The 27147-nt window shown below is 44.6% G+C and overlaps 1 protein-coding gene across 1 annotated transcript in view; it reads right to left on the reverse strand.

Annotated features, from left to right (window-relative positions):
* Positions 1-667: 667 nt before the first annotated feature.
* Positions 668-27147, reverse strand: part of NTRK3 (neurotrophic receptor tyrosine kinase 3) — a 353170-nt gene continuing 326690 nt past the window's right edge. The window contains 4 exon segments of the mRNA XM_077774348.1: positions 668-1021; positions 1024-1239; positions 18189-18432; positions 21484-21656. Coding sequence (XP_077630474.1) covers positions 668-1021; positions 1024-1239; positions 18189-18432; positions 21484-21656 — 987 coding nt within the window.

Below are 27147 nucleotides of genomic sequence, written 5' to 3' on the forward strand. Positions count from 1 at the left end.
TCATTCTGATAAACTCTAACTCTACACAGCTATTAACGTTAAAAAATCCTAAATTGTAATGCCATTATTAGTAACACTGGCAAGAGGAGATATGTATAAAAATGTGATCCTGAAAGAATCTGGGAAGCTATGCCTAATTTACCTCCCTAACCATATCACAAGAGAAATGAATGAAATTGGAAAAGCAACTCCGTGCACCAGCCCATGAGACTGCAGCATTAGGATAATATCATGTACTGGAGACTGGAGGTCTCTCACTTCAAAATGAACTACCACACACCCCATGAATGTTTGAAAACAGCACCTGGCCTGTGGGAAAACATCCCGGGATGGACATGTGTCCTCCTAGGCTGGGGGAGATGTTTAAAGCTGGAGAGGTAAATGTTGTGGTTCTATTTTCCCAAGTGGACCATTCCCAAAAGAGAAGGAAATAGCCCCCCGACAAAAAGTGGGAGGAAGCCATCTAGTTCAGTTCGATGGTCAAGGCAAGACATATGGAACTTTGACTGACTCCACATTATGTCCATCTCCATGCCAGAGATCACCGCAGAAATTAACGTGGGGATGAGAACTAGCTTCCCCCAAATACTCGGGGAGATGACTCAGTCCTGGTGCTATGTAAGAACTATCCTAAACATCAAATTTCTGAGACAAGCTTCATTTCAGGTCAACAGGGAGACCCCTGGTTTTTCAGACCCTTTAGCCTATATGGCATTCTCAATTCCTTAAAGGGAGTGTAGGCACACAAAGTGTACTCATAACTCAAGGTCATACTTCCTGAAATGCAAGAAAGCAGCCAAACCATCGTCCATGCAGAGCATCCAGCCTCCACCACACACGCAGGCTTGGACAGAATCCTTGGCAGCCATTTAAACTCCGGCGGCTCTCCCAGATGTGCACCTAATTTTAGCAGACCATGGCCCCTCCACCCCCCACCATGCTTCCTCCCCATGAGATATCCCAAGCACATCAATGGCTTTGGCAGGAAACTTCCATGGAAGTGAAATGATGCCCACCCCCCTGCTGCTGGGAGGCAGGGAAGGAGGGGGGGAAGCATCCCCATCCCCGCCCATGGAAGTTCCTCTCCAAAGTCTGCAAGCTGTCAGTCTGTGTGTGGACGGCCCTGCCCAGCCCCCTGGCCCCAGAAACAAAATCCAGACTCACTGTGGAAGCTGCCGGTGCTGCTAGCCTCTGACGCTGCCACGACACGCTGATCGGGCCCTTCTGGCATGGCCCTTCCTGACAGTGAATGGAGGAGAGAGCGGGGTAGGGAAGAGAGAAGAAAGGATGAAGGCAGAGGAAGAAAGCATGGAAGGATGAAAGAAGGGAGGAGAAGGGGAGAGGGTGTATCTCTAAGTGAATGGGAGTCTCCTGGCCACAGCCTCCAAACACCTCTTACACCACTAGGGGTAAAGGCTGACAAGCATCAGCCCAGCTCCAAGGCCCTCACTCAGGAGTCCAACCAGAGACTCTACCCACAGCTCGGCAGGCATGCCATCACACCACGCTTAATACATGGCACCCAGCTGTCTTCCTTTTGGTCTTCTACCAAGATCCAACTGGCTTCCCTCCAAGGGCTCAGTTCTACTTCCAACAAGATGAGCCTCCTGGCCAACTACAACTCTGAAAGGAAGTGGGTTTTATCCAGAATTTTCACCCCCTTAAGTCAAAGAAATAGCACCTCTCCAAAGCTTTTGAGGGAAACCGTTGTCCTTCCTGTCTCCAGCAGAAAAATAACTGAATTCACCACTACTTTCAGGGCTTCCTTCCCAGATGCCCTTCCCTGCCTGTCCAATTTGGAAAAGGGGTGAGCTAGCCAGATGTCATCTGTGTGGAGCCTCAGCCTTCCTCCTCCTTGGTATCAACAGAGTCAGTGTGTACATACTCCATTACCACTTGAGAAAAACTCATTCCCCTTAAAAGACTTCTTGAGAAGTCAGAGGAGTAGGTATGTTAGGCAGCTTCTGAGAAGGGACATGCAATGACTTAGCAACAGCATTTCTCAAGTGCCTCCCAGGTCAAGAGCTGTGTTCAAAAGACGAAAGACAAAGCCCCTGCTCTCAGTCAAACCAGAGGCAGAGCATTGCAAAGACCTAACAAAGAAGAATATTCATGGAGCAACACATCTCAATAGGGTGATACTGAGGAGACCATCCAGTGAGCACAGTGAAATGGGACCACTGGGTTTGATGGCAGTGAGGAACAGACAAAGAGAAAGAACAAAGAGGGAGATGAAAGAACAAATGGTAAGTCCAGAAGAGAAGACATTATGGGCTGAATGGTGTCCCTCCCAGAATTCATTCAGCTGAAGTCCTAGCCCCCAGCCCCTCAAAATGTGACTGTATGTGGAGAGGTAAGTAAGGTAAAACAAGGTCATGTGGGTGGGTCCTAATCCAATATAAGAATAAGAAATTTGGGGGCACATGGGTGGCTCATTGGATAAGCATCCAACTCTTGATCTCTCAGCTCAGGTCATGATGTCACAGTTCATGAGATTGAGCCCCATGTTGAGCTCCAGGCTGATGGTGCAGAGTCTGCTTGGGATTCTGTCTCTCTCTTCCTCTATCTCTGTCCCTCCCCTGCTTGCACGCATGCTTTCTCTCTCTCTCTCTCTCTCTCAAAAGAAATAAATAAACTTAAAAAAAAAGAATAGGTAATTTGGTCACAGACATTCACAGAAGGAGAAGGATGTAAAGAAAGACATAGGGAAAAGACAGCATGTACAAGTCAAGGGGAGAAGCTTCAGAAGACACCAGCCATGTGGACACCTTGGTCTCAGACCTCCAGAAGCAGGAGAAAATAGGTTTCTGTTGTTTAAGCACTCCCCCCACCCCGCCCCCATCTGTGGCAGTTTGTTACAGCAGCCCTAGGAAATGCATACAGAAGGTATCAGACACGTTGGAAATAAACAGGCACCACTGAGGAATGGGGGCAGGTTGGCCGGGGTGGAGCTGAGGGGACTTCTTGTGGAAGGGGGACAGGAAGCAGTTTTGCAGGCTGGGTAAGAAATTAATAATTTTGAGAAATGAAGATTCACTCATGTGTCTTAAAGAAGCACCTGGAATGATGGGAGGTTTGAGGAGTATGGGCAAGATAACTGAATCTGAAGGTACATGCATTGATCCAAGGATTGGTCTGGTCATGGAGGGGACTAGGGTGCTTCCTCACAACATACAAAGAACGAGTAACATCGAAGTAGAGAAATAGAGCAGGATTATGTAAGGAGTTAGATATAGATGATGAAGAGACAGGTTCAAAAATGCCTCCCCTTTGGGAAGCATCCCAAGAGGGTTTTCACTGATGCTAACGGGATGCTGAGTACCTGCTTGAGAAGCAGGAGGTGGCCATAGTGAGTTTTATCTCCAACAAGTCAAGTTTCAATCACCAGTGAATTCTCCAGGGGAGGCTAACAGCTTAAGCAATCAAAGAGAGAAGAGGTGGAGGCTAAAAATGTAAATTCAACCAGCTTCTGCCTAAAAGTAAAAAGGCATTGTGTGTGTGTGTGTGTGTGTGTGTGTGTGTGTGTGTGTGGTTTCCCAAAGAAGATGTCTAAAATAGCAGCACCAGAACTTTAAAGGAGAGAAAGAAGAGAAACCAATGGATGAGGTAAAGAGTGGCTGGAATGAGGAAGAAACTGTGGAGCTAGGCATCAAGAAGGCACTGAACAAGAATGTCAAGCAGTGAGGGAATGGAGGGCGGAGAAAGAATGGGCAGCTATTAATAATGTCATTCAACAGATAGTTCCGAAAAGGATTACACTTTTTAGAGGAAAAGCATTTGAATTTTGCCAAGATGAGATAATTAGTGACCCCCAAAATTTAGAGTCAATGAAGTGCTGAGATCAGAAGCCCAGAAATTAAGACAGAAGATAAAAGGAACCTATTTCAGTAGTCAGGAAGACACGTGTCAGTTGGAAGGGCCAGAAAGGTCAAATGAAGATTTTTTTCTTTAATGTAGAAGAGACAGATCATGGATTTTAGAGTACAAAGAAAGGAGAAAGGCTTCAAGGTTTCAGAGTGGGACAGACACAGTCACAGAGAGCAGTGGGCTAGAGAGGGCAGGTGACACATGGAGAGGTGTGAAGGAGGCAAAAAAGAAGGCAGAGACAAATTTGTAGATATGGAGAGGGTGAAAATTTCATAGTGTCACAGAAATATACACTTGACGCACTTCCTCATACATGCGTAATAATGGTTCTTTACTTTTCCACTTTATACCTAAGCACTTTCTTTTATAGAGTTGACTTAGAATCTCAGAATTGGGGTAAAAGCAAAATTTTGAGGTTATCTACTGCAACTTCATGTTCAATGCATGTGTCTCTGTAACATCCCTAAAATGTGGTCATCTTGATCTCCTGGAAAATTCCCCAGAGATAAAGAACCCACTGTCATATTGGGTGGTCCGTTCCATTTTCACATGATATAGACAACTGCCTGGGGCATGTGCTTCACCACCCTAGAGCTTTCTAGCCCTGTCACATCTGTGGGTAAGGGAACACATCGCAGAGCCCATTTACCAGACCAAAATGATGGAGGACAATTCCCCAGAGGATCTCTGAATGGGATTAAAACTGGTTTTGTGAATTCTGATTGTCCCAAACTGCTGTGCCCCAGAGCACCATTCCAGATCAGTCATTCACCAAGAGCTATACCTGCCTCCTTGTTTATTTCACTGAACAGACATTTGCGGCAAGCCTACCATATATCAGGATATGGAGTTTTGTGACTGGAGAAATAAGGCGTGGATACTGCCATTTCAGAAATCCCAAACCACTGTGAACAAATATGTGTTGACAGATGCGAGAATACATTTTCACAATAAAAATGTAAAAAACTAAATCACTTCCTACCACATATTTAGAGGTACTAGGGCAGCATTCCTCACCACTGATGACCATGTCCTCTACTCTGGGCAGTTCTTTCCTACTCTTCAGTTTCACCGAATTTGTGTTATATTTTAGGGACTATGCTTAGTCCAAATCACCTTACTGGTGCTTGTCTTATTGCCAACCTGGAGATCTGGAACTCTCTGAATTAGGGTCTCCTTGCTTGTTGAATCTCCCAAAGTGTCTGCCTCCTCTTCCTTAAATATCTTTGCCACAAAGCTCAACTAGAAAAAAAATGATGGAGCTGGCTCATTATAGGTTCCCATTTCTAACTCTAAAGTCTACCTGACCTCATAGAGACCTTACTGTACTGGTACACTATTTAAAACTTCTTCTCAAAAATGACCTCACATTCCTTAAAAAAAAAAAACCCTTACCTTTGAATCAGAGCACTGAACCCAACTCTGCCCTGCCTTATTTTCATGTGTAATCTGAAGAATCCTAATTAATCTCTCTGAGCCTGAGTTCACTGGTATGAATAACAACACTGGCCCAATTGACCTCCAATACTTCAATGATGATCAGAGAGAAGCACTGGATCAGGGATGGGAGACCAATATTCTTGCCTCAACTCTACCACTAAACAGATGCATGAACTTGAGAGACACCTGCTCCCTCTCTGGGGTTCAATGTCCCCATCTGTTAAGTAAGTAGTTTTGACAAGACGACCTCCCAGTTTAATTCTAGCCAGGATTTCACAAGTTTGCCAGCATAGATTGCTTACACAAATTTTACCCAGGCATTTATCAAGGACTCTCATGAAATACTTTTGAACAAAGAGGTCAATATGTGTAGAAGAAGAGTCCAAATGGCAGGAATCATAACCATTGAATGACTATATTCAAATGAGGTTGATGATTGGGTCAGCATCTGCTTCGGAGCAATACTCCAGCAGCAAACCCAAGCCTTGAGCTGTTCAACATTCCAAAAAAAATTAAAAATATACTTAAAGTCATTTCTGGTACACTGATAAAAGTTGCAGGTGGCACAGAGCTGGGAGGGAAAGCTTTATCTAGACCACAAAGAAACCTTGGCAGAGTGGAACAGGGAATCAAATCTAACAAGAAGAAGCCATGTTTGCTCTACATAAGGTTAAAACAACAACAAAAAGGGCAGCAACAACAACAAAAACACTGAAGTGAAGAGTGAAAAAAAGCAAGTAGAACATAATTTAAAATATTGGGATACTTGTGTCATTTATATGAACTTGGGCATAGAAACCTAAGGTAGCCCCAGTAATTCAGGCTCACCTGCCAAGTCTTCCCACTGTACATGATCCTTCAACACAGATAGATATGTTCAATAAACTCACACCTACACCTTATTAGATCTCTCCAACTCTGAGAAGCTAAGGTTTGAGCATGACTAAAAGGATGCAGTAGAATCCTTGAACTGAGAGCACTGACTGGGGTGCGATATGCCAGAACTGGGACAATATGACACAGGCACCGCTAATTCCCTTTCCTATACCCATGGTAGACATCACCAGTTAATCCCACATGCTTGTTCACTGATTCTAGAGTCAACCACCAACTTCTTCTTATCATTCATTCTCTGCTGAGGAACCATTTTGAGTGAATCAGAACTGGTACCTTCGGGGCACCTAGGTGGCTCAGTGGGTTACATGTCTCTTGATTTTGGCTTGGGTCATGATCTCACGGTTTGTGAGTTCAAGCCCTGCATCAGGCTCTGTGCTGCTGACAGTGCAAAGCCTGCTTGGGATTCTCTCTCTCCCTCTTCTCTCTGCCCCTCCCCCACTTGTGCGCGTGCATGTGCACGGGTGTGCGTGTGTGTGTGCACGCATGTGCACACACACTCTCGCCTCTCTCTCTCAAAATAAATAAACACAAAAAAAAAAAAAAAAGAACTGGTACCTGAGATCTACTTGCAATCCCTGCAGCCCACAATAGTTGGTATCAAGGCAATTAGATTTGCAAGCAACAAGTCATGTTGTAGGTATAAAGGAAATCTAGTGACATGGAAAGCGTTAGCAACCCTAACAGTAAAGTGACTCCCCCCTATTTAGAAATGAAGAATACAGGCTGGTCTCTTTAAGATCAGCATAAAATGGATGAAAATAAGAATATATGTCCCAGGTCATCTGTAAGAGCTTGAGTGGTTTCCAAGCCTTCTTAGCTCAGTTGTACCCTGACTGATGCAAATGAAGAAAAACTGTGTCTTTCAGAAGGGGCACTGGCTGGTCACAGAGACCTGGAAAGGGAATAGACATGGAATTGGCTGGTGGCAATGTTCATCCCTTCCTGGCTTCTGTCAGGGGAGAGAGGTGGATTTAGGCAGAAGACTTGGAGTATTTCTGAACTTAGTGAATTCAAAGCCAAGGAGTCTCTGTTATCAAATGGATGTGGGTATATCAGTCTTTCTTGCTGACTATTAATTGCTATTAATAATTTGATGCATCTGGCTTTCTTGCTTTGACTTCTTCTTTAAGCAACCTTCTCAATATGATCAGGCTTCCCACAAAGACTGGCTTATTGGGAGCAAATGCTTTGATCATATAGCCTTTGAATAATCGGGCTCCCCATGTGCATTAATAAATTGTCCTTTGGGTGCTAACTCGGTCTCATGGGTATTTTAATTACTGTGAGACATCCCCTCAGGCTTCTTCACTGATAAGCAGATGTTTGAGCCTTTGGTGGGGAATCAGATCCAGATATATCTACCAGAGTCCCCACATATTGATTATCGGTGTATGGCAAACAGGGACTTACAAGGAGCCATTTAAAATGAATGAAATGCTTACACCATTATTCCTTACCCATTACAAACATTTGACATAAGATTATATATTTTTAATTAAGCACTTTCATTAAGCACTCTCATAACAAACAGAATTAGTTCCTTTGCTTTTAAGGAAACTACAGGACATGCATGTGCCCAAATAACTCAAGGACATGAATAAATAAAGAAATACAAAGTTCAGGAATCTGGGGTTTACCCATTGGCTAAGAAAATGATCAACTTCTAAAACAAACTGGGCTACAAATCAAAGGTCAGTCCTGGCTGTAAAGGCTGAAGACCATGACTCAATGGGGAACAGGTAGCCACGGTTGTCATGGTGATTGGCAGAGTGGGACAAATGGCATACTGACCACCCCTGCCAATCAACTTTAGTACATTGATGAACTTGACTCATTTTTTTTTCCCCAGAGTGTACATGATTGTTAACTCAGCAGATTAGACTGGTGGTAATGGTGGTCACAGTGGTGATGGTAGTGGTGATAAAACCAACAGTACCCAAGCCAAGAGTTCAACAGCTCTTGTATAACTATTATCTCATGTTATGCACAATAACGTGCAATGACCATCATGCTGCATATGACAAGAGACAGAAAGGAGGGAGGACTAGAGTTAAACCAGCCTACTATATATATCTATAAATATTGCCTATATACCTCTATCTAATATCTATGTCTTATCTATATCTGTCTATATAAATATTGTTTATATCCCCAAAGCTCTAGTGCACCTGATCCCAAAATCTTCCTCTGGGGCAACAAGGGATGGCACCCTTTTAGGATGCCTGGAGAATGAGCTCTATTTCTGAAGACCTTTGTCTACCATAGAATTCATGATGTACAGTTATCAAAAGTTAGCTCCTAACTGGAGCTACCAATTCTACAATGGGAAAAGCTCTTCCTTTGAACAACTAGATGCTTTCTCTTTCCTCCTGGGCTTCCAACAGACCAACTCAAATGTCTAAACCAGTCCCAGAGGAGTAACTGGTTTTGCTTTTTATTTGCCCGAGTTCTCTCAAGGCTCCCTTCCCCTCCAATTTTAGTATCCAGCACCCAAGACCATCATAGGAAATACCTTGCCTTGTAATTTAAAATTATTTAAAATTTCTTATAGATAATTTCTACCTTATTCACTTACATAGAATAATAATTACTATCTATTGAGTGCCTAATAGGTACCAGGCAATTTGCATACATTACCTTATTTAATCTGCACAAAAGAAGAGATTATTCTCCCTCTCTCTCTCTTTTTCTCTACTTCTCTCTCTGTTTCAGATGAGAATCTAAGGCTTAGAGAATTTATGAAATCTTCCTAAGGTCACATAGCTCATAAGCAGAAGCTCAGAATTCAAAGGAATATCTATCAGCTTGACTCCAGAATTGATATGTGCTTTGCCCACTTTCTCTTGGGCCTTCCCTCACTCCTACCTCAACTTTGTTCTGTGGGATTAGCTAAGCTAAACCTAAAAACAAAAACAACTAGGACTAAAGATTGTGTTCAAAATTCTGAATTTCAGATGCTGTATTGACCCAGTGCTCTGCCTCTTCTTCCTGCCCCCTCCCCTCCAGTTTAGACACAAACAGATCACAAAGTCTTGGGTTTTGAGGATTAGGAGACAAACACAATTCCCTAGGAGGAGGAAGTCAAGGGAACACACTGTTCTCTTTACATGCAAATATCTTAATTACAGCTGGTAAAGAAGATATTTGTATGGAAATTTATGTATCTTTATATGCTCTGTATTCAGTTTGCCTCAGAAAAAAAGAAAGGTCTTTTACACTTTGGTAACCCAAACAGGGCCTGTTCAAACACACACCAACGGTGTCAAGAGATAAAGGCACTGTTATCCTGTCCTCCATGTGAGCAGAGAAGAATGAAATGAACCAACATCTGATTCAGTAGCCTCCTGACACTGCCTCTGCCTCTGTTTCCGGTTTCTTCAGGATGAGCTTCAGTGTAAACATGCCTCAAGTTCTCAGAATTTTCTGATAGGGCATCTTCCTGCCTTCCCCCCCCACCCCCCAGTATCTGTCCCTGTGGAGGTAAGGCTGACTATGATGGCATCCATCCCATACCTTGCACCATCATCATAGACAGAGGAAAACAACCAGATTTCAAAATTACAAGAGATGAGACCAAGTCTAAGAGAGACCACTGGGACCTGTCTTCAGAAAAAGGACATTATTTTTTTGGTAGGGCAAGGGAAGGAGATAAGTATATTCCATTGATTCCTCACCAGTCAACTTACACCCAATGAATAAAATACAACCAATTATTTATGAAGAAGCCATATTGGTTTCAATGAGCTTCTTAGCATTGTACTGGTATTGTAATGTTTGTTTTATAATATAAACCATGTTTATCTCTACTAAAAATATAGGATGAAACGGACTTACCTTACAGCAGCTAGATGTAATTGAGGACGTCCTACTTCTAAAGGGTATTACAAATTAGAAAGAAAAAGATAAATCTCTCACTGATAATGGCTTCCCTTCACCACAGTTGGAAAGAATAAGGGGGCACCTGTGGAATCCTAGGAGATGCACTACAACGGAGTAAACAAATCATCTGTCTGAGGTGATTTTGATGCTATTCTTCTTGGGGCTACAGGGGTGAAACAAATGACATTTAAGGCTCCTTCTGGCTTCATGTTTCTTTCAAATGGAGTGATTTGGCATTTGTTCATCTGTTTCTAATACTCTAGGGATACACACAGGGGCTAGGTGGCCTATGTATCTGTAAAATATCCATCCTGACCCTCAATTTTACTGGTACTCTTTTTTCAAGGTTATGATCCAAAACTGCAAGAGGCTTTGAGTGCCCAGCCTCTGGCTTTCAGTTGACCTTTCCAGGCCCTGCTGATTCCGATGGCTTCTCTTCCATCCTCCACTGCTATCACGAGGGCACAAGGCCTCATTGCTTCTTGCCTGGACTATTGCCAATGCCTGCCTTGGTGGTCTTGGTTTCCTGCAGTCCATCCTACATGCCACTGCCTGATGACTTGTCCTCACACACAGCCTCATTTACACTAAAACAGATGACACACTTTCCATGACTGTCCTTTGGCACCCACGTCAGAACAGCTGGACTTCCAAGACCTGCCACAGTGGCTCATCCATCCTTTACAAACATTTCCTTTCATGCACCTTCCACATGTCTGTACTTTCAGCCTGTTGAGTGATGTGCTGGTCTAGATCACCCTCTTGCTTTGTCTGCCTCCATGTCTTTGCTCATGCTAATCCTCCTAATGGGAATGCCCTCCTAAAATTCAACCCACTGACTACCCACCAACTCCTTAAGACCCAAATCATCCCTCTGATTAAATGGGCTTTTGAAATTGGTAACCCTTTTGTATGATTTTCCTCCCTCTGGCCTGTGGGGGAGTTACAAATTTTCATCCTGCTTTATATTCCCTATGAAAATTTAATTTCCTTGGGAACCCAGACTGCATTCTATTCATCCTCACACATAGTCAGGGAATTGAACTGAATTCTGTTCCCAACACATGGTCTTTCTCAATGGCTAGAGTTTTTGGCTCAACGGGAAATAAACTAGCATGGACCAAGTTCAGCAGATGTACAAAGTGGATTCCTCACCACAAGGCCTAAGGTTCTAACACTGACTTTGCTGTTGAGAAATCTCTTGAAAATATCACCAACCTTTTCTAAGGCTCATCCATAAAATGTAGGCTAATAATTCCTTCTTCCCTGCAAAATCTCAAAAGACTTTCTTCCTCTCTAGGCAGAACATTAAGAGGCTGGTATGCAATCACAGCCCCATAATCAGCATGTGTAAAATGAACATTTCTCTTTCAGCTGGTTTGAATGTGAGGGCTTACAGGGTCAACTGAGAGCCACAGAAAGGCAGGAGAATCAGATTATATTCAAAACCAGCTATTCATTCACTGATTCTCTGCTGCTACCATTCTTCTTGTTATCACCGTCACTATCATGTGTGGATGGAACACATAAGATCTGCCCTAAATCTCAATTGGGGAGCCTACTGAAGGGGTCCCAGTGCTTAGCCGTGCAGAGCATGGGAAGCCCCTCCACAAAATATTGCAAGAGCTCCATGACTGAGGGCAGGTAAGAGGTAGCAGAATACCATGGCTCCATGTTCTTCTACTTCAACTAAAGCACTTTTCTATCTCTTGCTCTCCCCCCACCCCATCTACCTATCCTCTATCTATCTATCTATGTATCTATCTATCTATCTATCTAATAAGCATCCATCTGAAGAAAAGAGTACTGCTATAAAAAATGTATTGGAAAACTATGCATCTAATCCAACCTTATAAGCTGAGAAGCAATAATACTGACCTAAAGGCAATATCACCAAAGTAAGTGAGTGGCTGAACCAGAACTCATCCCTTCAAGCCATATCCAGGAAAACAGTCAGTGAAGCCATCAATGTATCTAAAGATGAAACTACAGAATATCCATCAAAGTCCCAACCATGAGTTCTCATGAGGTGACAGAAAACATTGCTTTTGGTGTGGTCAGTCTCCTGTGAAGAGATGAGAAACTTCAAGACAATGACAAAGACAGACAGGAAGTGCCTACATTACATATGATAAATTCAGGTCTGTGGCCAGAAACATATTTATCTCATGTCAATGGTCACAGCAGGGACTAAACCTTCCTGCCTCTGGTCCTGCCTTCTAGTCACCACATTAGTCATGGGCTGCCAAGACCCCCTAAGCAAAGATGGAAGAGTACTCCCTAGCACTAGCATTCCTAAGGCCCTGTGGAGAGAGGTCCAAAATAACTTCTTCATTTTGTTGCTGGAGTCCCATTGATTGATTGTACTTCAACTTCCTGGTCATCATGTCCTTTCCAAGTCATCTTCACACCAGACTGCTGGAGTGTTCCATGGCTCAAAACACCAGGCCCACCCTATATTCACTTCTGAATTTTTTAGGATGTTGTAGTTGCAGGTAGATGTCCACAGTACTACCACTGTGTTGGAATAGGGATCATATAGTTTAGGAAAGTTGGAGGTCTGGAAATGCTGAGACAGACAGAAGAATCCAGGTAATTCCCATCACTGATAAAAAACAATAAAAAAAGTCTTCCCAGCAATTCTTATGCCCACCAGGCTGATTTTTGTCCAATTACCTTAAATATCTCAAAGAGCTAAAGAAGAGGAAGAGAAGAAAGCAAATTTCAATCACTACACTAGATCCAGGTATTATGGGGAGAACCTATTTCAAGACTGGAGGTTTGTTTAATCAGGAGGGGGAAAGGGGGCTGGGATATTGAACAGCTGTGGTCCAGGGCAAAGCAGTAACAGGGAGTGCTTAAGAGGACGTTGGTTTTATTCTTGTATCCACAGCCCCTGTCTCCCTTCTTTTCTAAAGAAACCAAGCCTCTGGCTCAGTTATCATTACTACTAGAACTTAGTCCCATAGAAGGTAAAACCTAAGAGAGACCATAAAACCAGGGTCCAAACCCCCAGATTTTACAGATGAGAGTAAAGCTTCTAACTGGACATACAGCTGGCATTGAGACCAAGATATCCTAAATAGCAGGCCTGTCCCTCAATGAACTTGGATTCCAAAATGTCTGATATTTTTTTGGATATTCGCTGTGCAAATCCTTTGGCTTTAATCAAGGAAACAAGGTCGTAATACCTATAATTAGCATAAATCTATCCTCTACACCTTCCATCATGTTCACTCTGTCTGTAGCTTTGTGCAGCTTAATGGGTCTTGGCATTTAAGTTGTTTTCAAAATTCACTCAAGGTGTGTGTACCATGGCACCAAGTGCTACAGCAGACGTTCTGGCCAACTAGAGCTCTGAGCATGCCCAGATGTCTACTTGCGGCCATGTCTCTCCGCCAGCATGGGGCAACCTCTCCCAAGGCGAAAGAAAAGAACACACACATAGGTTAGGGACTGGGAACCTGAGGAGTCCCAGGCCTTCCCTTAGCCTCCTAAACTAAGCTAGTGAACTCTAGTCCTATTGGCATGCTCTCTTAAAGACAATGGCCAATGATTGCACAGTTGCAAAAGATTCCTGTAAGAGTCTGGAATTACAAGTTGCTGCTCACAAAGTAGAGTTCCTTAGGAGCTTCTTATAGCCTGCCTACTCCTCTTCCAGAACACAGGGAACTCTGGAGCTACAGTGCCACTGAAAGGTGAATTAAGGGTTACCCCGGGGCAAAGGGCCAAAGAAGAGAGTTTACAATAGGCAGTAGATCTCTTCACCCCTGCTTCAACCAAAATAGCCCTACAGCCTTTAAGGAACAATGTGGCTAAGTGCAGTGCGGTGTTCTGGAGTGGATCCTTGGACACTAAAAAGGATACTAGCGGGAAAATTGATAAAATTCAAAGTTTAGTTTCATTAACAATTTGTGCCAACGTTAATTTTTTTAGTTTTGACAAATGTACCATGGCAGGGAAAACTAAGTCAAGTGCATATGGGAACTCTCTTTATGATCTTTGCAATTTTTCTGGAAACCTAAAATTACTCCAAATAAAAATTTATTTATAAAAAATAAGAAATGGAACCATCACATTCCTCAGGAATGGAATATAAACTGCCTCCTCAGAATTGTTCTCCTCCAGATAAATAGGAATATGGGTAACAAATTATTAGGATATTCAACAAGTAGCAAGGGAACAATCAGGCCCTACAACTGTGCTCTGGCCACTCACTGGGGCACCTGGATGAGATGTTCATCTTCTGATAGAATCAATTTTCTACCATCGTGTCTGGGTCTACTAAGGAAAACATAATGGCCAAAAGCCCAGAGACAAGTCTGGCTAAGCCCTCTCCAAACTGGGTCTGTATCCCTCAAGGAGCAGTTTTCCAAGCTACTAATCCTCTTCCAGGCAGGTAAGCAGGGGGTCAGGACTCACTATTCTTGGCCCTGGAGGAGAGAACTTAAGGCTCAGGGAGGTTGGCAGCCACTTGCCCAGGTAGGAATGAACAGAGTAGTGAGAGACCCATCCTTTTAGCATGGTTTCGTATTTCCAACTGGGGGGACACCCACTGGTGTCCACACACACACACACACACACACACACACACACACACACACAGAGAGAGAGAGAGAGAGAGAGAGAGAGAGAGAGAGAAGGCCCACCCCTGTCCAAGCCAGTTTAAAAGCAATCCTAGAAGTGTAGCGTGAGTGATCCACTGGAGGAAAAGGTATCTGTCTCTAGGCACAGTCTTAAGAAGACACAACAAATGGTCCTGGCATTCTGGAGCAGATATGTTTGTTTTCTCTTTCTAAATATGTAACAGGAAATCAGGCAGTTCACCTTTGTAAACCATTTGCATATCACTCATACATGAGCCAGATGGTGCCTCTTTGTTTTAAGAAATTAAAAAATTAAAAAAAGAATGTAGGGAGGAACTTATCTTCATCTCTCCTTGCTTTGTATACACACCATGGGATCTGCACTGGGCAGATGAATACTGGTGCATGGGAGCGTGTGCGTGCGTGCATGCGCACACACACACACACTCACACACAGAAGCCCAATTATCCTCATTTAACTGAATTAGGCACCAGAAACTAGCAAACTCCTAGGCTCAATGGATTTCCATAACCTACAGTAGCAGAGAGGTGCTGATTTGTCCTGGATGTCAGTTTGCAGAGAGAATCCTTCAGGGTTCTTGCTATATAATAAATCACTGCATTCCCCCAGAGCCTCAGCTGGTATACCAAACAGAAAGAAATGTTTTGTAAATCACCTGAACATCGACCTCACTCTAAGATTATGAGGGTTATATAAACACTAACCAGAAGAACAGGTAAGTACTTATGATCCAGTATTTCTATCTAAGTTGAAACCTTGAGAAGGACATTTTCCAGAGGTGGTCAACTTAAAGACCGTATTCCTCTGGGGTCAGCTGCATGATGCAAGTTTATTTTCCAGTGGTCAGGAGGCTCTCTTCTCTGACCTCAGAACTACATCTGGAAATCAGATTATCCCTGTGGCTTTCCTGCCTTGGGTATGAAAGGGGACTAAGGAAGATAATATAAGCAATGGTTTATCCAGTAAGTAGTCTATTCCAGGCTCTTTACACAAATTAACTTGCTTAACACCAAAATAGCTTCACAAAAGACTATGTTTATCCTCATTTTTAAAATAAGAAAATTAAAGAGAGTTTAGAAGTAGTGCGTTGGGGTCCCATGGCTGCTAATGGTGGCATTAGGTAACTTTAGATCCCAATGCAGAATATACTTGTTACCCTCGTATCTTCCGATATGGATAACAAGACTTCAAAGTTCATTACTGATGTGACCTCTGGCAAGTCTGCTTCTGCTTTTTGTTTTACANAATATGTAGAGTATAATATCTACCCACCATCAGTGGGATACGCAGTTTTCCCGTGGTGCACTGGTTTTTTTACTACAATAACTCTCTTTTTTATTTCATATTCCTTGGGACCAAAGACATACATTTTCAAGCCAACTGGCCTCAGCTTACGCCTGGCTTAGAATTCACGAAAAAAGCAACTGCAGATACCTGAAGAGTGGACGTTTTCCACCTCACTCTCCCTCAAATTCCAATCAGCCCTGGTGCCCACAGGAAGGAGATGGATTTACCCGTTGTTGCTCTCCCAGGAGTAAAGAGCATCAGTTCCCCATTGTTAAAGCAAGAGTAAAGCAGTATCATTTGGTAACTGATAGAGGTGATTTTTTCCTTTACTCTTTTGAATCAGAATCAAGAAATAGTAAGTGCACTCCTTGAAGTGAGTTTGAAAGCTGAGTTTGCACACATTCTGGTCAGATATTATTTCCCAAGACTGTGGTAAAGCCAGTTGAGAACAGATTGGCATAATCACACATCTGCCTCACGCAGAAAAACGATGATCTTTCCTTTGCTTTTATCAACACCAACATAAATCTGAGCTCAGCCAGACAGGCCAGCAAACCCAATTACATAGAACGCAAAGGCAATTAAATGGTGCTAACTCCAGCCAGACTCAAGAAATCTGTGGCTCATGGCCCTCAGTAACGATACCAATGTCTCTCTGGGAAATGAGTGAAAAAAATTAGCCTATATGCTAAAGAAAGTCCCACTTTGATATTCCCTGGCAGGTCTGCCCTGGCCACCCATCTGTGGCTATTGCTATGTTATGTTATGCTCCCTTTTCCATATCTGGGGATGTTGGGTTGGGCAGGTGGCTCAACATAGGGCCCAGCTTGCTCAGACATACTACCTTCCCAGCTCTTTGGTCTTCTTTGCCTCATATTCTCTCATGATGGTATATTGTCTGCCATTCTTTGGTTGTATCATGCACAAATCACTTTCTAACCACAAAGGGCATTTCTTAAATATTTCATTTTTCTTTAGGCCATGGCTAAAATGAAGTGTCTTGAGTCATCAGTTTTAATGTCCTGGGCAATGTTGTTTGGGAAAAGCCATCCCAAAGCCACTCCATCAGGAGTTCCCAGACAGAACTGATCTCTATATGCCAACCCCAAACTCCCAACCTCCTCGTCCATCATGCCTAGGCTGACAGGACAATCATATCTGAGCTCTTTGACTCATAATATGATCATTCATTCCCTACAAAGAAAATGAAACCAATGGCTACCATGCCTCTTGACCTCCAAAACTTTGTCCCGCCCTTTTCTTATACCATCTATCCAAACTCCTCACCCATTCGATGTCCCTGGAGTAAATCTTACACATCTCTTGAGGCATGTGGCTTGCAGTAATTTTTCAGAAATTATCCTATCTCTGCATCTCAGGCTGCACCCATATTTCCCTCTTTTGGGGTCAATGACATTTATCCTTTCCCTGGAAATAATAACACTGTCAAAACCACTCAAATCCATTAGGAGGGGATTTCCAAAGACTAAGGGAGAAAATAAATCTGGGGGCAAAATAAGATAACTATTAATGTATAGTAGACAACTGTACAGAAGTAAAATTGAACATGATATCTCCTCTCACAATCAGAAAGCTTTTGTTAAAGCCAACCTGCACCTCTATCAAAAGTTGGCAACAATAACATGCTTTCTTGTTTCATCTTTCCTAAATCACTGGTGTGATCGTGCTCAGCAGTACATTAATGATTTTTGCTATTTTGCTTTGAGTTCTGACTTCTCATTAAGATCTGCCTGTGAAGGCAAGATAAGCCTACCAAATCACCAGATAATTTCAGAGAATAAAATGTGTTGTGGGTAAGGCTGGATCAGGGACTGAGGTGGAAGATGTTAAAATGTAGCACCAAGTTGAGCTTGACTATGTGTGTATTTGGGCATACACATATACGTATGAGTCCGTTTGCATGAAGAATGAGTATTGATGCAAGTAAGAACACAATGCATATGTCATTGCAATGGAAGAATACAGTCCAGCTAAATGTCCAAGGGGAAGGGAGGCGTGAGCTATTGAGAGAATAGTACACAGGTATGTCAAGAAGCAGAAGTGGCCAAAGGACGACCATTGCATGTATGTCTGGGCACAGGTGCACATGTGTGTTCTCTGGAGTGACAGGGTTAATGGACAATGACAAAGACATGTGAGCGACGTGCTAGTTCTGCGTTTGAGTCCTGCAGCTGGAAAGGCCACCTTACCCTGTAGTAATCGGTGCTGTAGACATCTCTGGACATGCCGAAGTCCCCGATCTTCACCAGCAGATTGGCTCCAACCAGGCAATTCCTGGTGGCCAGGTCCCGGTGCACAAAGTGCTGGGAGGCCAGGTACACCATGCCTGAGGCAATCTGACTGGCGATGTGGAGCATCTGGGAGAGCCCCAGCTCGCCTTTCGCCTGGCGTGGCTGCCCATCCACAAGAATCATAGCATCCGGCCCATGGGCCCTGTAAGGGGTGGGGGAAAGACAGGGGACAGAGAGAATTCAGGAGATCAAAGAGAATAGTCTTCCTGATGCCCTGGTCTCTGGACTATACCCAGACATGAATAAAATCCCTCTTAGCCTATTTATTGCCTAGTTCTATCTACCCAACATTCCATACGTGAGTGTGGATGGGAGTACAACCAGGTTCCCAGTTAAGATGATGCAGACATATTCTAATGGATCAGGAAATACATCTACTCTTTTATATATCTTAATACTCTTCAGGAGTTTCCTGGGTTCTAGATATCTACTACAGAATCATTAAAAAAACAAAAAACAAAAAAACAGCCATCTCCTACAGAGTGCTTACTATTCCAAGCACTGCTTTAAGGATCTTAAACCTATTAATTTACTTAATCCTCCCACTCCAATTTTGAGATAAAGAAACAGAGGTACAAAATGATCAGATCACTTGGCCAAAGTCACAGGAGTGCCACAGGGCCTTGGGGGTAATGAGGAGGCAGATTGAAACCAGGCAGGTGGCTCTAGAGAGCTTTAAACAGTCAAGGAGCATCATCCCAGAGGGCTAGTTGAACAGATTCCCAGGCTCCTCCCCCTATGATTCTGATTGGCTAGGTGGAGCTTGGTCATTTGCATTTCCCACAAGCTCAGGTGCTGAGGTTGCCCAGTGGGAAGTCCACACTGTTGGTTAGCAGGGGTCTTGAGTCCACATTCCTACCCTGACCACCACGCTGCCTAGGACTGGGTAACTTCTGTTGGTGGCAGAACCTGATGCAGAGACCCTATGTCCCTGAATCCAAGGCCTCTAAAGCCTTGGTTGCCCCTTCATCCCAAATCAAGGCCCGGATTTGTTTTCGTAATGCCTTGCCTTGTCATATCGGTCACTTTCAGTATTCACTCTTTTTTTCCAGAAAGCCCAATGAGCCGTAACCGTACCCAGAGCCCTTATTTATGAAGTTGTGGACCAAGGAGCCCTGGTATACAGAGAGGCCTAGGCCTGTTTTACTGCTTCTCCAATTTCCACCGAAAGGAGTCATTAAATATGAACACATTCATTTTACTGTCTCCCGTGGGATCTGCCCAATTCAACCCTTTGAAAGAGAGCTACTGCATCAGCTCACAAAGAAGGGGGATCAGCCGTCAAGCCTGCACTCCTGTCTACCAGGAGAGGACCCTTCAGCCTGCCCCTAAAAGCCACCAACTGGCTTCTATTCTCTATTTCTCCTTCCTCCCTTCTATCAGGAATGACAGTGGTACACAGAGGTACCCAGTAGCTCTCTGTAGCTCTGTGTGTGGCACTTGGGGCTATAGGGAGTGCCGAATCTACAGTGGTGGCTTGAGGGAAGATGGAGCGTGTCCCTCTGACCATTCCAGGGGGATGCAAGCACAGCCTGAAGATCCTGAATACCGATAAATAGCACTGACTGTATTAGTAACTGGTTCCAGTTCTGATAAAACAATAATTGTAATAATTTAATAGTAGCTATCATTGACGGAATACCCAGCTACATGGAAAACTCTTCCAGGTAGTTTACAAATATAATCATTCAGGACTCATAACAGCAAACCTCTGAAGCAGTTATTAATAGTCTTGTTTCCTAGGAAAGAGAATTAAGGTTTAATAACTTGCCCTAGGTTCATCAGCAAGATGTGACAAATTCAGGATATGAACCGGAGTCTATCCTATGATAAGGACTAAGTTCTCCAAGAAAGGAATAAATTTCATTGTGAAAATCCAAGTTCAGGAGGTTCAAAACATCCTTCAGTTACTTTCCATGTTTTGGAAACGCAGCTCATAAGAAAAGTTCATTATCTACTACAAGCCCTATCCATTCCTCCTTAAACCAGAGCACCCAAGGAACGTTTCACTTCAAGGAGATGCTCATCAATATTTGGTGAGTGTGCCACAGTGTTCTATTACCTACATTTGAATTCTGAAAATGTCATTATGAGCCACGGGATTCAATGGAACTCAAAGGTGGCTAAGACCGCACCCTAAGTGTCAAGGGTCTGATTGTTCAAACCTGCTTCCTGGGACCCTGAATTCCACAGAGACTCACACATGGCTGCTCCTTCCACACCTGGGCGCTACTTGGAAGTGGCAGATGCAGGAGGTGGATGAGTGTTACTTCTGCTTTAGTGGTGAGAAGCTGTCTTCCCTGGGGAAGATAGAGTCTGCCCCTTGGCCCTGCAACCACATCCAGAACTTCTGGCTGGGGTTCCAGTCTCTTACCAGTTCCATCAAGAGCATCTCAAAATCCAGATGATCTAGATCCAGGTCTGGGAAACCCTCTTACAACAAAATCCAATCTTTCTAAAACAGTGCCATCCAACTGAACTTTTTTATTCATAAAAATATTATCTACTGCACTGTCCAGTATGGTACTCACTAGCCACAGGTGACTACTGAGTACGTGAAACGTGGCTAGTGGGAACAAGGAACTGAATTTTTAAATTCTATTTAAGTAGTGTAAATTTAAATTCAAATTTCCATATGTAGCTATAAGACTGGACAGCATGGTTATAAATTTATCCAAGGAAATCTGCTCTTTTTTTTCAACCATTGCTGCCTCCTGATGAGCTTGTAACCTTGTACCTTCTTATTCATCATGAAAAAGTCTCTAGCAAGAAGTTTTCCAGGAGGGATATAAGGTATGAGCTCTGCTCTGCAACACAGAAATGTAAGGCACAAAGTGAGAAAGCTATTCAGATCATCAGGAGAAAGGGTGGCTCTAGAGTCTTCCAAGATGAGAGGTACAGGCTGGTAGGCCCTCGGGGGGTCCCTCCTCGGACTCATTCCAGAGCCTTCTCTTGTGGCCAGTCTACCTTGTTATCAGGAAGAAGATACTCACTTGTCATGGCCTCCTCAATGTTACCCACTAGAAATCACTAATGAAGCTTGCTTCTCAGGAGATATGGAAGATTGAAAAGTTGCTCTTCATTTCTAATCCCCAGACGCAAGTGGGGGAATAATTTCTGACTCCAAGAGAACTATAGGGGTTCAGTGGAGCTGGGTGGGGAGCTGGGGGTTGAGACCACAGACCTTTCTTACCTGAGGAACTTGTTGAGGTCTCCATGCTTCATGTACTCAAAGACCATGATGAGCGGGTCCCCATCACCACACACGCCATAGAACTTGACAATGTGCTCATGTTGAAGGTTGGTGAGCAGCTCAGCCTCCCTCTGGAAATCCTTTCGGGCGGCCAGGGTGGGATCCTTCAGGGCCTGGAAACAATGCAGGACATGGTTTGTAGCAAACAGAGGGCAGCCGGAAGGTCTGTCTCTTCCCCTCATGGCAAAAAACGTGTCCATAATAAAGACTGCTGTTCCCAATAAGTCATGTCATCCCTATTGAAACAGAAATCAACCTGATCTCCCATCCACTACCCAGTGATTTCAATCCATGTTCATCTTGGAGCCCTACACTCCCTCCGAGGTTAGTGTGAATGGCAGAGGGAGGGGGCTGCAGAGGTGGAAAATCTGACAAAGGTCTCTTCCCCTAAGGTCTCCTTCAAGAAATGGTGGTCTCATAGCTAAAAGAAATAGTGGAAAAACTACCACCCCATTGCTTTAACTCTGCAAATTAGCCTTTGCCCAGAGTCTAGCAGCAATCAAGCAGACAACATAATAAAGTCTCCTTGTTCCTTCTATCCCTTGAGTTTAGATTGTGAAGGAGTATGTATTTGCAGAGAAGCACGAAGGTGCCTGTCCTCCTAGGAGGAAGGTGAAGGAGGCACTGGAGGGTGAGTGGGGCTGCAGCTATGGGGAAGGCAGTGAACAGGCAGCAGCTGTAGGGGCCACCAGTACCAGGATGGGGTAAAGTCCCTCCAAGTCCCAGGGTGCACATCTGGTGGTCACTAAAATGCCACGACGCAGCCCCTGGGAGTGGGGAGAACCCAGGGTGAGTGGGAGGCATCAGAGCTGCCCCAGGGCCCAGAAGACAAACGGATGAGCATTGGTTAGGAGGAATATCAGGTAGGAGTGTGGATGCTCCAGCACAAGAAGGGGACGGTGGGACTGGCGTGGAAGACTCCAGGCATATCCGAGGGACCGTGGACAGGCCACTGCCATGGGGATGCAGCCACGTCAGGCCAGAAGGAGCATGACCAGTGAAGGAGAGGGCCTGTTCCTGCAGGAAACACAGCCTGGGCACGTGCCCCGCACACATTTCTTCAGGCTTCCCCAACTTCCCCACGAGCTCAGAAGGCAAATGGGGCCAAACGCCTACTTGCTTCAGCCAACACTGGTTCGTAACCTCACTGGACACAACACGAGGCAAGGATGGAGAGAGAGTGAAGTGTGCATGCTATGTTCAGATTAGGGAAAATCTAGACTGGCGTGAGATGGGTTTGTCCTCTCTGCCAAGCATCTGGCCTTTTTGGTGATTTAGGCAGACTGATCTCCCCTGTAGACTATGTTACTGCCAAAAAGCTCCCCGCCCCCCGCCCCACTCCAGCCAGAGGCCTTTCTCTGGCCACCACAATGCCCATTAGCTGAAATCCACAGGGCTGCCTAGGCTGACGGCGCTGCAGAAATGTGAATATGCAAAACTCGTATCTAGGGGGCCCATCAGACCTCATCAGTCATTAGCACATGGATTTGGAGAAACTGAGGCCCAGCCCTGTCTGAGAATCAGTCCATATTCACACATCTGAAATGACAGAAGTGTATGGTTAAACTGGACCTCAGCCCCGTCTTGGACCCCAGAGTTCAGCGGCAGTGCGTCTAGGGCCACGGTCTGTCAGCCAGAGGTCAAATCCACTCCAAGTTCCATTCTTTTCAAAATTTGGAGTTTTCACCAAAAACATGTTCGGTTAAGTGACTCTACTGTTGACAGAAATGTTGGAATTGATCCAGTGTAGCTTTCCCACATGATAGGTCAGAAAACTGAGGTCCAGAATGGGGAAGTGACTTGGCAAAGACCATGCCAAGAAGCCTAGCTTGAATCTGGAGCCCAGGATACGTTCCTGTCCAGCACACCTGCTTGAATTAATTTACCAGATGAACTGGTCACTAGGCATGTCCCCAAGGGAAGAGTGGGCACAGAAGTTAAACAGTGTGAAAGGGCAGAGGAGAAGGCCAGCAAAGGTGAGAATGTGGCCTGCTGGGAGAGGGGCCAGGCCCCACAAGGATGCTGAGCTGGTAGTGCAGACCCCAGCCTGGAAGGAAGGTGGGAAGTCCAGCCCATTGCTGACTCTGCCAGCTCTGATCTCATGGGCTCTCCACTTTGGCTCTAGCTGCCTTCTCGGGGAAGCTACCCAGTGATGAAGGAGTAGGCTGCTGTGTGTCCATGTCCAGCAGTAACAATGGCATTTGCGAAGGCTTCTTGCTATGGGTGGAAAAAGGCAGGGTCATGGTTAGAAGAGTCCTCTTGGTGACCCAGCTCCTGAGCTGCATGGGCTGGGCCATGGGCAGAGGATGACTGCCAGTGATCTATTTATTTTCATGAAGAATAAGGGCGTGGGAGTGGGGAGAGGAATCCAGCATGGGTGGGATGGAGGACTACAGAGATTTATGTGAATGCTGGATTTATGAGAGGGAAAAGTAGATCAAATTTGGGGCCAGCCAAATGGCCTCTCTCCATCTCTGTAAATCATTCTCCTGCACTGTCTGGACACCAATGGCAGTCAGGGGATATTTCCGTTCTCAGCTCTTAAGCAGTGCCAGCTAGCGTCCTCAAGCCTGGCACCCTCCACTGCCAGGCAGACAGGGGCTCCTCATTTGGGAGACGGGGCACAGAGCAACCCTGTCTCCTAGTCTCTCCACAGCCTTTCTCTGCTGCCAGTTCCCTCTCTGCCTTCACAATGGGTTTTCCAGTTCCTGGGTCCAACCTGAAGTTCCTATGTAATTGACAAAAAGTTGGGGGTGGTATCTGGGGTCTGGGATGCACATGGCCCCAATGCCTAGGGATAGATGCATCTGGAACAGAGATGACAGGAGGAGATTAATGAGAAGGAAAATGAGCTCAGAGACTCTCCTGTACTTCCCACTGGCATCCACACCCAGCCCCTTCCTCGGGGCTGGGAAACCTCAAAGTGGATCACCGGCCAGTGGCATCAGAGAGCACGAGGGGCAGAACTGGAGCCCATCATGGCTGCCAACCATTGTTGTAGGGAGATGGCTCTCGCCAAGGGGTCTCTGAAGCTGAGGGGGCTCCTCCCTAGGTCCTTTGAGAAGTATCCATAGAATAGAGAGATCTGGAATTTGCCCCCAGATCATCTCCTTTCTTTTCCCTCCAAATTTGAGGACAATGCACTTTCTGGTCTTCCCCTCCATGGGCGTTGTGTTTCATGTCCACCCCAGCCCTGGGTTTCAGTGGGGCCACTTGGTCAGGTGGAAGGGAAGCTGTCCTGATGGCAAGAACACCCAAATTCCTCAACAGCGCCCAACTCTGTCAAGGTCATTTAACGTCTTCATTTTGTCCAGCCTAAGGGCTCTGCTGCCTTCCAGTTTCCTTTTCTTTTACTGGGGGTGTTAGGGGGAGGGGTAGTTCAAAGTGTTTGGTTTCAGATTTCATTCGTATACCGAAACCCATTTAACATGTGCAGGGATACACACATTTCTAAACATTCAAACGTTTAAAAATTCAAATACACACACACACACACACATCAGTGAACACTGTTTAAGTATAAAAATCATCTTTCTCTTAGTCTGAAAATCCACAGTTACTTCTTGTTGACACTCCCAAATGATTTTATAAGAGAGGAAGATGGGTAGTTATCACAGACACAGGTGCCTTTCTCTCATCTGTCTTCTTAGTTTAAAACTGGCCATTGGCTTCCTGTTGTTTTTAGGATAAAATCCAAACTCCTTGGGGCACCTGGGTGGCTAAGTCGGTTAAGTGTCTAACTTCAGCTCGGGTCATGATCTTGCGACTCATGAGTTCAAGCCCCACACCAGGCTCTGTGCTGACAGATCAGAGCCTGGACCTGCTTTGGATTCTGTGCCCCCCTCTCTCTCTGCCCCTCCCCTGCTCATGCTCTGTCTCCCTCTGTCTCTAAAAAATAAATAAATGTTAAAAAATTTTTAAAAAAATCCAAACTCTTTAAGGCAATCATAGGTTCTAAATGTCAGGTCTCCCCATCTCTGTCTGCCTCTTTTCCTCCCACACCCTCCTCCCCTTCATTCATTACACTTCAGTCTCATTGATCTTTCTGTCCTTTGGACCCACCAAACTTTTACTCACCTCGGGCCCTTTGCACTTGCTGTTCTTTTGGCCAGAAAAACTCTCCACCAAGTTATAGCCACAGGACTGGCCAAATGAACTGGTACTTCCCATTACCTCTGAGGAACATCCTGACTGGCACCCATTATGCCCTGAATACTCATTGCTATTTGGCTACCCAGACAGATACTTCTGTCTCAGAGGGGAGCTTGCCAAGGGTCAGCTCTGATTGTTTCCCAAAATCAATTATGACCCATCTGTTAATGCCATTGCTTAATGTAATGAAACATCATAGAAACCAATGAAATATGAGTACAGAGAGTTGTCCGTTTTTACGGAACCTAAGATGAAGAGTTTAGAAACACCTACTAAAGGTCAGTGTTCAAAAAGTGTTACAAACGAGGAAAACCTATTTTTTAAGAAATTGGGAAAATGGTAAAAATATGAGATTCTGCACTAAAATGTTTTAAGTGCCTATTCCAGTGCAAACCAACTGCAACTGGAAATCGTGGCCACCCCAAACGAAAATATGACAACTCTCCAAACACAAAGGAACTCGAGAGCCGGCATTTGGACAAACTGGAAGAAACAGAATGTTAGATCCAAATGATTAAAACCATCAATAACCACAACACAAATTTCCTGCTGATGATATTAATCTCCTAGGAATAGGCTGATAGCGACATTAAAATAAGGCTCAAAGAGAGTGAAGAAATAATTGGTGCAAAAAAATCCCAAGAAGGTATGCAGCCAAAAGAGGGAGAAATAAAATTCAGAAAATAATAAAACCGTGAACCAATTACATATCTAGGAAGTCCATTTTATGTGGTTCATTGAAGTTAAAACAAAAGCCTCCAGAGACAGGGCAATGGCTATAGCAGCTTAAACCACAAGAAGAATTCATGACTTGTAGCAACGCAGAGGCTCCCCTGGAACAGAGCACGGAGAGACACAGGGGCCCTGGAAAGGCAGGGACAAAGGGCTCACCCCCTCATCTGTGAAGGAGAGGCCCTGCCTGGATCTGAAGTGGCCCCCCACTGATTCACTGCAGGCCCTGGGGCGAACTGCTTGGCCTCTCTCTGTTTGCCTCAGTGTCCACTTCTGTAACATGGGGTAGTGGTGGCGCCTAACGCTTCAGGCGGCTGTGAGAACAAAACCTTCACCAGCACACATTACTAAGAGTGGGGCCCAGCATATCATGAGCATCATCATCGGTATTCTCTGTTAGATGCTGCTGCCATCATCCTGAACACCCTCCTCCTCTTCCTCATACGTCCCTTCTGGGCTCTCATGTGCTAGAATCCTGGGATGTGAGCTACAGGGGCCTGTGTGTCCCCTCTCCTCTTTCATCCCCATGGTCTCATTCAGTGCCAGGCACATAGTAAGTGCCCAATAAATATTTATGGCATGAATAAATGGAGCATATTTTTAAGAACACGATCAATCTTTGAAAGTAAAATCTGAATTATTACAAAACTAATACCAGTGTTTCCTCAATGTAAGAAAAAATAAAATATTGCCAACCCCTCCCCAAAGGGCCCCCACTGC

The sequence above is a fragment of the Crocuta crocuta genome, unplaced genomic scaffold (genome assembly GCF_008692635.1).
Source record: "Crocuta crocuta isolate KB4526 unplaced genomic scaffold, BGI_CrCroc_1.0 scaffold7, whole genome shotgun sequence".
Classification (NCBI taxonomy): Eukaryota; Metazoa; Chordata; class Mammalia; order Carnivora; family Hyaenidae; genus Crocuta; species Crocuta crocuta.